Raw genomic sequence first — 17,805 nt, 5'->3', positions numbered from 1 at the left:
CCTCACGCATTAGGTTAGTCAGTTGGCACAGTAGTAGGTTAGTCATTTGATACAAAAGAGAAGGGCACAAGACAATATGCATGATCCATCATCACACATTAGGGTAGGTTAGGTTAGTCAGTTGACACATTGGTTGGTCAGGTTAGTTAGGTTAGTCAATTGACACATTGGTTGGTCAGGTTAGTTAGGTTAGTCAGTTGACACATTGGTTGGTTAGGTTAGTTAGGTTAGTCAGTTGACACATTGGTTGGTTAGGTTAGTCAGTTGACAATAATAGTTAGTTGACATCGATGGGACAAATTGAGATTGGACGAAATGTCCAACTGGACGAGTTGAGATTAGACGAAATGTCCGACTGGACGAGTTGAGATTGGACGAAATGTCCGCCCGGAAGAGTTTTCCATTGGACAAACGTATAAAAGGCCAAGAAATCTTGGACCATCTGCCCTCAAACCTTTATTATTATTACATAACATTTCCAGGGAGTCCAAAGACTCATCAAGAGAGGAGCAACTACTCTACAACTCCCCGTCTCCACCAATGCACCAACCGTAGCTACCTTCATCATCTACATCAACACCATCTACTGCCGACCACCACCACAATTATTTTTTACAGACAATCACAAACCATGCCCAAGGCAGGATTCAAATCCTCATGCTTTTGGCTGGAGAGCAAATACACTGACCACTCGGCCAACCAGGCTGGCTTTTATCTAAGTCAAAAATCTATTCAAATCTTCCTAAAGGGAATTATAAGTAACAGTGCTACTTATAATTCTCTCCAACTTTGCATCATCAGTAAACAAGTGACAATCCATTCCCAGCCAATTCACATGATATATCATTTTCAAACAAGTTAAACAGCAGGAGCCCCAAGATCATAACCCTGGGACATCCCATTGGTTACTCTCCTTTTGTAAAGTTGTGAAGTCCAAGAATACCATAGCATATGATTCTCCCTTATCTAACATGCTTGTTACTTTATCATAAAATGCAAGTCAATTGCTAAAACAAGACCGACCATTATTAAATCTATGTTGACCATTATAAAGAATACTATGTCTCCATCAACCGAATCTTGTATTCTATTTTTAACAATCTCTCCAACACCTTAACTACAACTGCAGTTATACATGCTCGTTTACAATGAAACTTCTGTTCTAGAATCATGCTTGTGGATTGGTACTATTTTGCTTTCTATTTTAACTTCTTTGGAACCTTACCCACTGCAAGAATTTCATTAAATAACCAGGTCAAGGGCATAACTAACTGTTGTGCACATTCCTTAAAAGACAAGTGGTGATATCTCATCCATTCCCACAGTCTTATCAACATCTAACCATATCATCACCTGGTACACCCTGTGATTATTTCACTTCCAATCCTCCTAATACTTGTCTCCTTTCTACATGTTGCATGGAATCATTTACACTAGTATGATATATGCTGATAAAGTGGTCATTCAATAACTCCACTGTATCCTTTACAAATGTCACCCTGATGTCATGACTATCCATGTGTGAACCTACTATAATAATTTTTCCTCTTGCTTACCATACAGCAGAATTCCCTTGGCCTGATCAAGTAAAGTAAAAATGCATTTCCATCTGTTTTAAAACCAACCTACTCATACCTTAATATCTGTTTCTGCTTTACTTTTAATCCTGTTTATCAAAATTTCACACAAAAAAAAAAATATGCACCTACTGACAGTAAACTAATTTCCATGTGATACAGATGAGATGCTTTAAGAGGAAGCATGCAATTAAGAACGTTCACTTAATGTCCATTTTTTTCTTAACTTAAATAAGCCAAAAAAGTTAATGAATATCATTAAAGATTTTCCACTATAGTGGAATGCATTTATCTCTGCTTTACATGTAGTTGAGAGAAATAAACGCTATTCTATTTATATTCCGTTTACATGATGTTTATTTTATGTAACATCTCAGGAATGCATAGATTATGGAAACCACAGGGTCAGTGCACTACAAAGCCCTTCTCATGAAGCAGTTGTTACATGTTACATAAAATAAAAATGCATTTCCATCTGTTTTAAAACCAACCTACTCATACCTTAAATTTCCATCTGTTTTAAAACCAACCTACTCATACCTTAATATCTGTTTCTGCTTTACTTTTAATCCTGTTTATCAAAATTTCACACACAAAAAAAAATATGCACCTACTGACAGTAAACTAATTTCCATGTGATACAGATGAGATGCTTTAAGAGGAAGCATGCAATTAAGAACGTTCACTTAATGTCCATTTTTTTCTTAACTTAAATAAGCCAAAAAAGTTAATGAATATCATTAAAGATTTTCCACTATAGTGGAATGCATTTATCTCTGCTTTACATGTAGTTGAGAGAAATAAACGCTATTCTATTTATATTCCGTTTACATGATGTTTGTTTTATGTAACATCTCAGGAATGCATAGATTATGGAAACCACAGGGTCAGTGCACTACAAAGCCCTTCTCGTGAAGTAGTTGTTACATGAAACTAAAAAACATTAAGTTTTACTAACCAGCATTGAACTTTGGTTACCTTCTGAACTTTCAGTTTTCATATCACAGGTTTAGTTTGGTTATAAATACAGACAAAACAACTAAGGCCATATTACATCAGGTGTATGTATTTTCAGCCAGTTTTTCCAATCCTGCTGAATGAAAAATCCTAGTTTGTAATAGGTAAAACCTAATCACTTCCATACGAGACTTAGTAACCTTAATCATTAGTTGAAAAGAATCTCTAAAGGTTCTTGAGATCTCATTTCTTTTCAGCCAAAAGAAATTTGGCAGCACTTTCCTCCTCATGATTGCAGTCCTGCCTCAGGAACTGTTATATCTTTAGCACCTTTCAGAGTCTGCATAGAATTTACAAATAATATCATGAGATGGTACTACACAGAAGTTAAATAAACTTATGACAAAACTGGCTACATCATGTCACTTCTAGATTGGATACTGAGAAAGTTTCCATCCCAAAATGCCTCTTACCAAAGGTGATGACACCTCTGTATTACCTAAAAGTTATGACTGTCACATTCATTTTAATAATGAATAAAAATAAATCAGGTGCTGACAGTATATATATATTTAACTTCATGAAGAGAAAAATATTTCAATCATTTTGTTAGGAATTAAATATTAAATCAAAATTTTACACAATATATACAAATGTAACTACATTTCTGCTAATATTATTAACCATTCTGATAAGTACTGCTGAAAGAAATTTTTTGAAACTTAAATTAATAATTTAAGGTCAACATTGGCCAAACAAAAATTAACTGGTCTAGCACTGATTTCAATTGAGAATGAAACTGCACAAAATTTTGATCAAGAATCCATTGGTTATTTTATGTGAAAAAAAAAAAAAAATGCAAGAAAAATAAATATTTAATTATTGTTTGTTTTGTTGTTTATTATTTTATAATTCTTTGTTTTTGTTTAATCATTAAAAAATAAACTTTTTTTTATTTTTATTTACATATTTCCTTGAATTTAGGTGGAGCAAAATAGTGCATGCCTATGAGGCAGCATATACCCTAATAATGACCCTGATAGCAAGTCAATAATTTGCTGGCAATCTGCCAGCGATAATGAAGATATTGACTGTAAATCACCTCTTCCATGACTTTTGAGAGAAATGAAGTGAGGGCAATGGGATGATATTTTGAGGGTTAATATATATCATTATTTTTGTTTGGAATGAATATAAGCTTACTGCCACCATGTTAATTAAAAACCAGATAAGTATGAAGATTATAAAGACACTGATATATGTCTGTATGTGTGTGTATATGTGTATATATTAATTCTGGAGTACAAAATATGAACTTAATTTGTGAAGGGAAGAGAAAGTCAGAGGATGTATCCAAGCTGTAATCAGGATTCTTCAATTTCTGACTAAGCAGTAATGGAGGCATGGAGTGAGCTGTCCTCTGTAAAGTGGGAGATGATTTTCTATGTTCATCTATGCAGGCATTGCAGGAGATAATGCCAGGAGATTAGTTTTGCACACTTTCAGGCCCTTAATGTCTACAGCCTACCTCAACTAGTTTTCATTACAATAATTTTAAGAGGTTTTATAATTTTAAATTATAAATTTAAATTTAAACAATAATTTTAAAGTGGTTAGTCTTGTGCCTAACCATATATTCTAGCATATAAATTGCATCTGTTTTCCTGGCTGCAAAATGAACAACCCAAATTTCTGGAAGAGGAAAAATTATGCCACCTCTATATGCCTAAAAATTAATAAAAATTACTTGCAAATAACCAAGTAACATGGTTTATATAAACCTAGGTCATATTAAGATAGGGCAAGTAATTCTATCTAAAAAGTCTTCTTTGGTCATAAGGCTTATACATTGGCTATTCATAACTGTATTTTTGAAGGGGATTACATAGACTAATATTAACTAAAATAAATTTAATTAATTATTATTATTAACATTCACCCTCCATAGAGTCAGAGACTCATATTGTAATACTTTATAATATTTCAGTAAAGTCAATTGCCATCATCAGGGAACAAAATAAATTAAGATACAAGCATGCAGACACTATACTAAGTAATGGAGATGAAGCATGTCAAATTAGGATAGGGTAGTTGAGGTTAGGGTAGTTTCTTAAGGCAGAATCACCTTCAAGGAAAAGTCTTCTATTTATATTTGCTTCAATGGAGTAAAGTGGCCTACTTCCGACATATCCTATGGTAGGTATCCAAATCATGATCATTAAGTCCTGAGTGGCTGTAGTAATGGAAAGAGATATTGCCACTGTATGTTCAGCAATTTTGCTGTTGGTTGTCCTGCCTGTTTGGACATAGTAGGATAGTTTACAACTACAAGGGGGGACCTGATGGGCACTTACACAGCCTCTGTATCTGGCAGGTATAGTGACTGTGACTACATTACATAGGACAATTGGTAGACTAGGAGATATGCTGATTGGAATACATAAAAAATGTTGAGAATGAAAGAAAGAACAAATCAAGGCTGGCAGCACATACAACTGATACAAAACATCTAGTAGAATGGCAACAAACTGAAATGCTCCACACTGATTACTGCTCTTGCTCAAGAGCATTCAAAGAATCAACTGAAATGATGAAGTATCCTCTACAGAGTAACAAAAAACACGGGATGATTTTACATCAAATCTGGTCTTCCTTAATCCATCATGGCACTAAACATTTTCAAATATTCTTCACTAGAAATGTTAACTGTTATCACTTTACTTCTTTTTTTTTTTTTACTTTATTTGAGTTATTTCTTGACAAAGTGAAACAAAGTTTTTTTCATGAAACTAGTTGAATTAAAACAGTTTATTTATTGCTTCTTTGTGTGTGGTTTAATACCGGAAAATAGTGATTCTAATATGTCATTTCTCCACAGAAGCCTATACAATAAGATCATTCTGATACTGCTGGATAAGCTTCACTCTCTTTATTGATTAATGTTCAATAAATGGAATGGCTTTGTCGAGCTCAAATGAATTCTATCAACTGAACTAAGGCAAAATCTCCCTTTTATATGCCTTTCCTCCTCCCCACCTCCAATAATGTTGTATTCCTTTTTATAGCTTTCTGAATTTTGGCCTTGACCTACTTCTGTTTTTAATGCTATCATTCATGACATACTGACATCTGTAATTTGTAACCTCTGTCTTGGAATCTTCCTAAATGCTCAGGAAATTGTAAGTTGTAAGAGCAAGATGTCTCATGAGACTGAAAATCTTCATCAGGAGAAGTGCCAATTCTCGTGCCCTTTATCAAATATAGAGAAATATTTGATGGCAGTATTCACATTAGTTTTCATATAATCGTACTGTCACTACAATATTTCCACATGAGCAATATTTCCTTACAAAGTGATCAATAAGTAATTAAACTATATGTTCTGCTTTTGTCATCTCCCTACTATCTGCTTCAATTAGAGTTACCTTCCATAATTACTTTTTTTTTTTTACTTGCTACATAGCCAAAGAGCTCTTTGGGATTTCCATTACCTTGCTTAGCTAATTTTCCTTTAATCTCATTTTGTCTTCTTCATCATGCTGTGAAATGTATTAGTCATGAACTTATTAAACTTCATTATCACCATTCTATGAGAATAATGTTATATGAAGAGTTTCCTCTTCGAGGTCATCCTATTTCTGGTTTTCCTCTTTATCTTTAGCAGTTCATACTTCTTTTGATTAATCTAAACATCTCCTCTAAGAATATATATTTCATTTAACCTCTTCTTTTTCCCTGGTATCTTCTTTCAAATATGTTTATAATCCATTCATTATGTCTCCATAATATATCAAAGGAATTAAATCTTTCTTTCTTTCTGCGATCATCAACATTCATAGAAAAAAAGATGAAATTAAGTTGGGGAAAGTTATAAGTAGCACTACTGATGTTAGTCAGTAGTGCTACTTCCCTTCAGTAAGATTTGAATAAACTTTTGAGTTAGACAAAGGAGTGGGGTTGTAATTTTAATAAGTGTAAGGTGTTGCATTTTGGAGTGCTGAAATATAAGGCAGTGTACTATACAATGGTACATACTGCAGGAGGTGGATGAGATTTGGAATTTGGGAGTGATGGTTGACACTAGACAAGTTTAGAGGGAATATTGCTAGTGCTGCAAAGGCTGCACATCGTAGTGCTGCTATGATAAGAAGTACTCTAACATGCAAGGATAAGGAAGTGGTTGTGCCACTGTATAAGGCACTGGTCAGACCACACTTGGATTATTGTGCTCAGATCTGGTCACCTGGTTTCTCACTGTGATGTGGAGACATTGGAGGAGGTCCAGAGACGAGTGACTTAGACAGTATCAGGACTTTGAAATGAAGAGAGGTTGAAGAAAAGTGGATTGCAGAGTTTGGTGGATAGGAGGAAAATAGGTGATATGATAGAGACATTTAAGTTAGTGAGAGGATTTTATCAGATTAATCCAGATGGGATTATAAAAAGAGTAGAAGGTGAGAGAGGAAGAATCGGAGACCATCCCTGGAAGTTGTGTAAGAATGTGGTGAAGAGTAGATTTTTTAGATGGAGAACTGTTAGTGAATGGAACGTGTTATCAGAGTGTGTTGTTGTTAATGCAAGGAGTGTTAAGGATTTTAAGATTCGGAATGATAATTATGTTGTCAGTTGAACAAACCTCCCATGATGAGTTAGCCAACTCCATGTAGGGTGCAACAATAATAATAATTATTATTATTATTACTATGATGCTCTACATGATGTTGAGCATCATAGTCTAATTATATTAAAGTTCTAGTAAAAATAACTTTATAAAGATTTAATAACAAATAGAAAATATAGTTAATGTTAAAAATATAAAAAATTACAAATAATTAAATTTAAGTTAATTCTGAAATTTGAAGAACTATTTATCATTAAAGAGAAATTTAAGCCGATTGTTTCTATTTAGATTTAGTTGATGCATAAAGGTCTCAACTCTCTTCGTATAGACATTCCAAGAGATTATTATTTTTAAAGAGAATGTTAATTTACTTCCAAAGAACACAATGTTTGGTGGTGATAGAATATTCTGCAAGTCCTGATTGCTCTGACTCATTGAATCTAAAGTAGTCTAAATGTTCATCATAATGCAGGGCTGCTGATCTATATACTTATCTTACAGCTGTTCGAAGCCAAAAAATGTTTAGCCTTGTTAAATAATGAAATTAAATATGTTCATGACAGACTAATGGCAACTATCCCCAGATTTATTTAGAAATAGTGCAGCATATTTCAATTGTTTCTGCAGATAAAATATTTGCTGTTACGTGGGAAAAGCTCATACAAAAATTTCATTATCTTATTCATCATCATTAACCTTCTCTTTCATCCACTGGAAATCGTAAAAAGACAGTCATTAATATCTCTGGACAGTGTCTTATCACAAAAGAATTAAATGCACTTTCTAAAGGTCCAGATTTCACATTAGCACCAAAAGTCATTCAAATAATGGATTTTTATCTGGTGGTTGACAAAAGCACAATGTGATATTACTTCAGATGTTGCTAACCAGCTTTGGTACCAAATAGCACAAATACTTTTCAATGCTAAACCGACTCACCCAAATTTGTCTTATCCAGAAAGAAGCCTTACTCTCTGTCTGTCTCTATCTCGCTACAGAAGAAGAATAACTTTATTATTATAAAGGCAGACAACAGGAAAAAATTAGTAGTTCAAGATTAAAATTATTACTACAGAAAATTAACTTTAATATTACATGACTACTCTACATACCATCGTAGTGGTAATGATCCTCCTTTGATCCAGATTAAGAAATTAAACATTCATAGATAATGTTTCTAATTGGGATGAGGAAATCAAGAAGAAACAAGTGCTATTACAGGCATCCTTCTCATTTATATGAACTATCAAAAGCCCACATGACAAATATTCCATTACATCCTGAGGTGCACTGCATTGGCTCTCTATGTCACAAAACTGCAAAATACCTTTACAAATTGCTCTCACCATTCACAAGAAATCCTTTTTGACCTAAATATTGTGTCCTTATTCACAATTGTTCTTTTGGATGAAACACTTAACTTCTCCAAACCAGATGTTCTGGGAAATATTGGCAGCTTATTTGACTGTCTTTCATTCTGACTGCTTCATGTGCTAAAACAAACTTTAACAAAGAATTGAGGACATACCAATGGGTAATCCTCTTTCTCCCGAACTAGCTACCTACTTTATGGAAAGATTTTATAATGAATAGCATCCTTCCTAAACCATCCATATAGCACAGATATGTTGATGATGATTTTGTGGTTTGGTATAGGTTCTGTACAGACCAATAAGAGTTTGTCAATAAGATCAACACTTGTCATCATCATATCCAGTTCACTCATGACTTAGAAGAGAACAATCAGATTGCCTTTTTAAATCTCCTATTACTTTGTCAACCTGTCTCTGATGGTATCCTTCACTTCTCAGTATTCAAAAAGAAAACACATACTGGAATTTATATTCATGCTATTTCACATCATCAAAAAAGGTATGTCCAAATCATCAGATTGAGAGCTAAATTATCATAAAAGCAGTCTATGACTGTATTTTGATATCTTCAGCTTACAATCTATAATGAGATATGTTCTCATTCATAGTATCACTGAGTGATGATTTTCTATGTTTTAAACTCCACATACACACGAGAGATCCAAACCTATAACAGAATAGTGCTAAGGAGAAAGATAGAATCCATTAACAAGTTTCTTGAAAAGTTCAAAGTTGTATTCATTAAGGAAAAAAAAAAAAAACAGTATGGCAAAAGTTGTTCCAAACAACAGAGGTAAATGGAGAAGGAAGGAGATGAGAAATTAGTTTAAAAACTGCCTGGATGTTGAGCAGTAGTTGATGTTGTTCGTACATGATTAGAGGAAAACGAAGGTACAATAGTGGCCAGTTCAATGGAGCAATGCCCACGAAAGTACCTTAAACAACAACAACAACAACAACAAAAAAAACAGAATGCTTATGAGAAATTTGAAACACAGTCCTCTCTTATTACTCAGAAAAAAAGATCCTACTTCACTTCCTCTCATTTTTTTGTTTAGATTTCCAGCAAGATTGGTTTGTGAGAGGAGAATCACTTATTAGGTGACCCCCCCCCCCCTCTTGCAGACCAGTATGAAGTTTTGGGTACACTACCCTTGAATGTGAAAACAATATTCTAAGGTTAGTTAGATTGAGATTTATGAAGAGTTACGAGTGAGCAGGAGTAAAGTAGTGTTTGAATATAAAGAATATCAAGTTTTTTGGAGAATATCACATCCACAGTAAGCAATGGATGTGATATTTATACCAGTATAAGCTAGAGGCAAAAGTCAATCCCAAGAAGAAGAAACTAATTTTGACTGGAAATCTGAACCTTATCAAAAGTGAGAGAGAGAGAATGAAGTAGGATTTTCCTTCTAGGTAATAAGACAGGATGGTGTTTTAACAGAATTGAAAATCACTACGTTATCTTCACTCAACTTGAGAAAGCTGGTGAGATCAGTGTTTAAAAGGAGAATTTGGAATACATACATAAAATACAATAGAATACATACAAAAATACATAAATAAATTCCTTTGGAATTTATTTATGTATTTATTTAATTATGATATCACTATAGTATCAAAAAGCAAAGGGTTGCTTGGAAGTTTATTTTGCACTTGGTTAGACTATAATAAATTTAGTTTAATCCTTTAACCAAATGTTAGCAAACAAAGTTTGCACCTGAAAATATCTTCAGGACTGAGGTAAAGTGGTACACATCAAGCAACTCCGAGCAAAGGTGGGCCAAGCTCTCATCACTCCTTGTCTCAGTATCTCGCATAATGCAAAGCATATCTCCTTGTGGACATGTATACTGCTATGCATTAAGGGAAGGGCCACTACCCAGACCGGTTTGACCTTTATTGAGGTCTCGTCAGTGGGAGGCAGACCCAAATATAGAAATACTAAGGCAGAAGCAATAGGAAATGTCATATTTACCTATACGAGTCGCCATAATAATAATAATTCAATAATAAGGTGTATCACCTTATTATTGAATTACTCTGGATTTAGAGAAAGATGTTGGAAGTAAATTTATCAAAGGGTTGCTTTTTGATACTACAGTGATATCATAACTTATGCTAACTTTCATGGCACTGGAATAACATATATAGAGAGCAAGGATGAAGAATTGGTGGATACCACCTACACAGAAAGTTCTTTCACTGAGTTCAATCCAAGCATGACCTCAACAGTACTTCCTGCAAGCTGCTATAGCTGAACTCCTTCCAGACATAACTCATTGCACCAAAACTCTGGAGGTACAATACCATTCCAAAGGAAATCTTCTCTTGATTATAGCAAACTATCCAATTCAACAAACTATCCTTGAGGTCCATATTGATAATCTATTGTAAATTATCTTAGAAAAACAATTATGAAAATTCTATATGTAAAATTTTAGTTACATCAATAAATTAGTGTATTTTAATTTATTATGCTTATTGAAATACTAACTGCATATGAACCTAACTGCTTTACTAAAAATCAAAAATGTTCACATATTTACTTACGCTAATAACTGATCACTGAATCCAAATAAAAACACATCATTTTCATTAGGTGTAGGCCAATTTTCTGTTTTGTGGCTAAAAAATAAAATATTGGAAAAAAAAAAAAAAAAATATATATATATATATATATATATTATATATTGTAATTTTACAATATATAATATATATTGTAAATTTATATATAATTTATAATTTAAATATTTAAATTATATATTTAATTTAATTATAATTATATATAAATAAATATATAATATATTATAATTTATAAATTTATATAATATATATTGTAATTTTCTTATTATATAATTTCATAAAAAATGAAAGAGCCTGGAAGTATTAGTTTGATAATATAAGTTATATAGAGGATACTATGAATCTATTATTATTTCAAAGCCAAATAAATGAAAACAAATTAAAAGTTTTGAAAGTGACCCAAGAATTTATGAGAATATCACTTTAGCCTTGGTTTGCACTACTTAAAAAGACACACACACTCTGCTCATCTCCCCCCCCCCCCAAATGTTCATCTTTTATTAGTGCTACTGATTAAGGTTTTACTGGTCTGATAGCCATTTGAAACTGCTGGTTCTCATTAGAGAGATAAGGAGGTAGAAACCTGACCAGGTCAAAATGTCTCTTCTCAATGCTGTATAGCAGTCCTATGTCAGATATCAGAAATTTGCATTCTGCATAAGTGAACTAAGTTTGTGCATGAATTACAATATATTAAAGAGCCTAGAAGATTTCATTTGCTAATGTAAGTTCTATAATGAAAGATTATTATAAACATCATTATTTCAAAGTTTAAAACAACTGTTAGGTAATTGAAATTTTAATCAATAAAATACTAATAAAAGGTGAACAATACAGGATCCTGAGAAGAACCAATGTCTTTTAAGAAGCCAATCAAGAACTCTGATGCTGAAGTTTGTGTTCTCATAAGCTCCCAGGTCAACTTCAAAACTTAGAGTTTCAAATTTTGGTTCTGACATGTCTCCATATTAGATAGTTATTATTTAATGCAAGTCAAACAAAAACTAATTGATGGATACATCAATTAGTTTCTGTCTGACTGTTGCACCAATCATTTTGACACAGATTCAAAAATTCCATGTCAGTAATCTGAATGCTAGATTATGATATATGAGCTACTATAAAAGAAAAAGATTATGAACTATAATCACATTTCAACAGAAAAATAAATCCCTCATAAACTCTCTGTAGTGCAATGAAGAATGTGAAACTATAAATTCATCTTATTGCACATTTCGTTGCTATCCATCAAATAATATATCAAAGAAAAAATCTTCAAGAGGATTTTTACTGAGATGGATTTCTCCTTGAGAACACCCTTGTTTGTGAAGATGAGATATTCTTAAATTTACCAATTGACAAAATTCAACTTGCTTAACATAAAAGTTTATTAATTATATCCTCATATTTTAAATTAAGTAATGGAAGAAATCTGATTTAGAAACTGGTTTAAATGGAAACATAACTGACAATCACACTTAATATATTAATATGTTGGCATATTTTAATCAAAGCTGCACTATTGAAAATCAATAACAACACTGTGGTGTGCATGCATGTGCCCACACAAAGTGGACAGTTTATTGTGAACCATAGTAGAAAATGATGCACATACATATTTTTAGTTATTTCAAATAATGAGCTAGTCCTTTGGATGCAAGTATCATTTCCACATGGCTACAGAGGACTCATTTAACCTATTACAACAATCAACAGGCCTGAAACAGTGTTAATCACTCGCTCTTCTGTACTCTAATGTTTTCTTATTGCAAAATATACCAATGATGAGTTCAATGGCCAAAGTATTCTTGGCTTAGAAGATTTAAAAATGGTTGCACAATTTCGAAATGAAGAGAGACAATATAGATTTATGCAAATAGTGTTTATATCTTCATGTGTTAAAAGATTAAATGTTAGAAAGAAATACCATTTCCTTCAGTTATATGTACTTGAAGTTACATACTTGCAGAGAGATAGACGAGCTGAAAGAGCAGGTGAAATGTCTAGAGAACGAGATGAGCAGTGTGAAAGATGAGATTAGGCGAATGGAAGAGATGAATGCAAGGCAAATAAGAGTAGGAGTGAGAGAGAGTTATGGGAATGATAGAAGAGGAGAGAATAGGAACAGTAGAAGAGAGGGAATAAGAGAGAGTTATGTGAATAACTCTCTCTTATTATTCCTTAATGTTCCTTATTATTCTTAATGTTCTTATTCTCTCTTAGTGTATCTTATATGATAGACTAGGAGAGAATAGGAACAGTAGAAGAGAGGAAATGAGAGAGAGTTATGGAAATGATAGAAGAGGAGAGAATGGAAACAGTAGGAGAGAGAGGGAATGAGAAGAATGCGACAGAGCACTGGAACCAGGGATAGAGTGATGTCAGGAAGGCAGATAAGTAGAGGAACACAGAGAGAAAGTGTTAGAGGAGAGAGAGTGAGGGATGCATATGAACAATCGAGGAACAGTGTGGTAAGAGGTGTAATGTATAGGGACTCAATGATCTGTGGTGTTAAAGACAGGATGCATGAAGAGTGTTTGCCTGGAGGAATGATAGAAAGTATGGCTATGGCAATTAAGAGGGCGCGAAGGGTGGATGAGATGATTGTGATGATAGGAACAAATGACTTAAGAGTAATGTAAATTGGGCAGTGAGAGATATGAGATTCTTGCTTGAGGTTGTACGAAAGAAGACGCAGACAGGAAAGATAGTGTGCGTGTTGCCTAGGTATGATAGTGATGAGCTGAGCAGAAGAACAGTAATATTGAATAACATAATAGCCAGAATGTGTCAGAAGAGAGGGCTGGAATATGTGGATGCCTGGAGGATGTCTGAGGGCAGAAAGGAATTGTATGCTAAAGACTGCTTGCATTTGAATGAGGAAGGATGTAGGCATCTGGAGAGATTGCTGTTCTGAATGAGTCGGTGTGTCAGTGCAGGGAAACTAGAATGCCCAGGGTGAATGGTAGCAGGGGTGTCCTCTTGTGGGAATGAATACTTGGGAGAAGTGGGACAACATCAGGTAATGCCGAGCCCAGTGGAGTCTAGAGGAGATAATGCTGGGTATAGAAACAGTGGCATTTTTATGCTCTATACTAATGCCAGGAGTATCCGGAATAAAGGAGAGGAATTGGTGGCGTTGATAGCATCAGCCTGGCCAAAGAGATTATTGGGATCATTGAGGCGTGGTGGGCAGAAGAGGATATAATAACAGGAATAGAAGTAGCAGGGTACAGCATTTTTTGGCAGGATAGGAAGGGAAAGTGTGGTGGTGGAGTACTGCTTATGATAAGTGACGACTTATGTCCTCTAAGAGTGGAGCCTTTGGAAGGCAGTGACACTAATGATTTTGAAAGCATATGGTGTGAGGTAGAGGTGGGCAAGACAGGATATTTAGTGGGGTGTTGCTATAAATCAAGAAGCACAGAGGGTGGGGACCAGGAGATGTTTAGACAGTTGAGCTTGGCAAGTACAAGAACAATGATTGTTATGGGAGATTTTAACTACAGCAGTATAAATTGGGAAGAAGAAGATGCATGTAGCAATAAGGGAATGGAATTTCTAGAATTCTTAAGGGACAAATGTCTTAGGCAACATGTAATAGAGGGAACAAGAGATTTAAGAGTTTTGGATTTGGTCATAGCATCAGAAGAGTTGATAATAACTGAGATGACAACTTTCCCACCAGCTGGAGAGAGTGACCATGTGGTTTTGACTTGGAAGATGAATAGACATGCAGGAATATCAAAGAGATGGGAACATATTTGGAATTATAAGGCAGGTGATTATAATAGATGTCAACTTGGGAAAGTTTCATGGAGGGAGAAATTGGAAAGCCAAGATATCATTTTTGCTTGGGAAATTGTGAAGAAATATCTGTTAGCAGCAATAGTACTGTATTCCACAAGTGAAGAAGAGGACACAATTTGGAGTAAAGTGGATGACAAACAATATTAAACAGGAACTGCATGTGAAAAAGAGGCTATGGAAGAGATATAAGGAGACAGGTGAAGAGAAGATGCATGAAGAATGTAAGACACAGGCTAGGAGAGTGACTAGTATGGTAAGGAAGGCGAAACTGGAATATGAGAAGAGATTGACTCTAAGATTCCAAAGAAAACCCTAGGGAATTTTTTAGCTATGTGGCCAGTAGGAGGAGAAATGACTGTGAAAGAATGACATCATGGGATAAAAATGGGAATAGAGTAACTGATGTAGAGGACATAGTGGAATTGTTTGATGTCCTTTATTGGAGTATTTCATTTCACTATGTCCTTTATTGGAGTATTTCATCCTAGAGGAGTAAATTTTAATACTAGAGGGATAGGGCAGGTTCGAGGTTTAGAGATGCAGGAGGAGAGTGTGTGTTCCAAATACTGAGTACTCTGAATGCCAGTAAAGCTGTGGGACTGGATGATATTTCACCATGAGTTTTGAGAGAATGAGCTAAGGAACTGACAGCTCCATTGACCTGGCTTTTCAATGAAAGTCTGGCTACAGGAAAGGGAATGGAAGGAAGGTAAGATAGTGCCATTGCATAAGGGCAGAAGCAGACTGGAAGTGTCTAATATAGGCTAGTTCGTGTGTCATCAGTAGTTAAGATCTTGGAGAAATTAGTGAGAGCCCCATATACAGCATTGGGCAGATGAGGGTAATGTTATCTGTGAAAGTCAACATGGATATATGAAGGGGGGGGGCTCTTGTTTTAGTAATATGCTAGTCTTTTATAAGGAGGGAAAGGCATATACTGCCATTTTCTTGGATTTAGCAAAGGCATTTGCAGGGTGCCACATGATAAACTGATATTTAAGTTGCGGCACATGGATTTGGATGTCAGGTTGGTCAACTGGATTCAGGATTGGCTGTTCAATAGGTATCAGAGAGAGAGTTATGTATGGTGGGGCAGTTTCAAGGAGGCAGAGGGTTACAAGTGGGGTCTCACAGGGCTCAGTACTGAGACCTATATTGTTTAACCTTAATATCAATGACACTGTCAGTGGATTGCAGGGGAATATTCAGTTGTTTGCGGATAATGTGAAGATCTCCCTGCAATGTAGGGACATCCTGATTACTCGGATGTGTAATCAGGGAGATCTCTCTGATTACTTGGATGATCTCCCTGATTACTAAAGTCACTTTTCCCCCCTTATATATTTCAACTATTTAAATTCACAGTACAGGCAGGTTATTTTACATGGAAAGGGAAAATATACAAATTAGATGGGACAGCAATGGACTCCCCCCCCCCTTAGCCAACTTCTACATAGAACACTTGGAAAAGCTTATTATGATCATCACAGCAACTCTCAAACCAAAGCTTGGTTATGCTATGTTGATGATGTGCTTGCTATTTGGCCACTTGGCCCAGACACATTAGATACACTCCTAGCGCATTCAAATAGCCAACACCGAAATGTCCACTTTACAATGGAATTAGAAGCTAATGACTGCCTTCCCTTTCTAGATACTAATCACGTCTTCCAGATGGTTCCTTATCATTCTCGGTTTATAGAAAACCCACACATACAGGGAGATATTTACACATATAATCACACCATCACCCATCTCAACAACAACAACAATATGGTATCGTAAAGTAAACTAACCCACAGAGCTAGAGTGATTTGCTCCAATGACATTGCTCTCACTGCTGAACTGATTCACTTATGTCCCACCTTCTCAGCCAATGGCTATAATCCCCATACTAAATGCTACTCAGAAATCCCCCCCCTCACACACACACACACACACATACACACACACACACACACACACTACCACAGAAGACAGCAAAACTGTCACCATCCCATACATTAAAGGCACATCTGAAAAGATATCTAGAGTGCTTAATAAACATCAAATAAGCACTGTATTTAAACCATATTTAAGACAGACTCTCTCCTTTATCACATTCAGGAGTCTACGAAGTGCCCTGTTCGTGTGACTGAACTTAGTACGGACAGACAGGAAGAACTGTGGACTGCCTCAGTGAACATAAAAAATACATCCAGCACTATTGCTATGAAAAGTCAGGTCTAGCAGACCATGCTTTAGATACCCCTGCACACAGGATCAATTGGAAAAACACAAAAAGTGCTGCATAGAAGCCTTTATAAGTCAGAGAGGTTGTTCCTGGAATCAACAGAATCCTTGAAACATACTCAAAACCTCAACAAGTATAGCTGTATAAATTTGCCAAAGATTTGGGAGACATTCATCTTAAGACCAAATTAATATCTGCTCTCTCTCTCTGTTTTCTTTTTTTTTTCCCCAACATAGATGGCACCTAATTAGGACTTTAGTCTTTGTGTTGTACATTGTAATTGTTCAAACTAGTCCCATTGTTATACCAGATTGTTGTTGTCTCGCATACCATGACAAACTGTTTTTGTGCTCTGAAGATGCTGGATAGAATACAGTGAAATATCAGCAATAAGTTAATAAATAGTTATTTTCTTATCAGTCTGTGCTCTCATCTATACCGTTAAAATTAATCTACCTGTACGACAAACACATTTTCACACTGTTATGTTGTTCTGAAGAAAAATTTCTAAAACTGTAATGTGTGATGAAAATTATTCTTGTTTAATTTCAATTAGTGTTTTAAATCTCTACTTCCACCTGAAAAAGTTTAGTGTTGCAAAAATTTACTTTTTTGCAACACTAAACTTTCGTTGAATTTTTGGTC

At 34.8% G+C, this 17,805-nt stretch overlaps 1 protein-coding gene across 1 annotated transcript in view; it reads right to left on the bottom strand.

The window, feature by feature from the left end:
• The window catches only part of LOC150100219 (telomerase protein component 1-like), a 1,179,105-nt gene that overhangs the window by 749,118 nt on the left and 412,182 nt on the right, over nucleotides 1-17,805 (bottom strand). Inside the window, exon 17 of the mRNA XM_090402391.1 lies at nucleotides 11,085-11,159. Coding sequence (XP_090258517.1) covers nucleotides 11,085-11,159 — 75 coding nt within the window. The remainder of the gene's footprint in view (nucleotides 1-11,084; nucleotides 11,160-17,805) is intronic.

This window comes from Typopeltis vanoorti, chromosome 13 (assembly GCF_054136105.1).
Source record: "Typopeltis vanoorti isolate ZY-2024b chromosome 13, IOZ_Tvanoo_1.0, whole genome shotgun sequence".
In the NCBI taxonomy this organism is placed as follows: domain Eukaryota; kingdom Metazoa; phylum Arthropoda; class Arachnida; order Uropygi; family Thelyphonidae; genus Typopeltis; species Typopeltis vanoorti.
The sequence above is the reverse complement of the archived record's forward strand: the minus strand, read 5'-3'. Positions and strand labels throughout refer to the sequence as shown.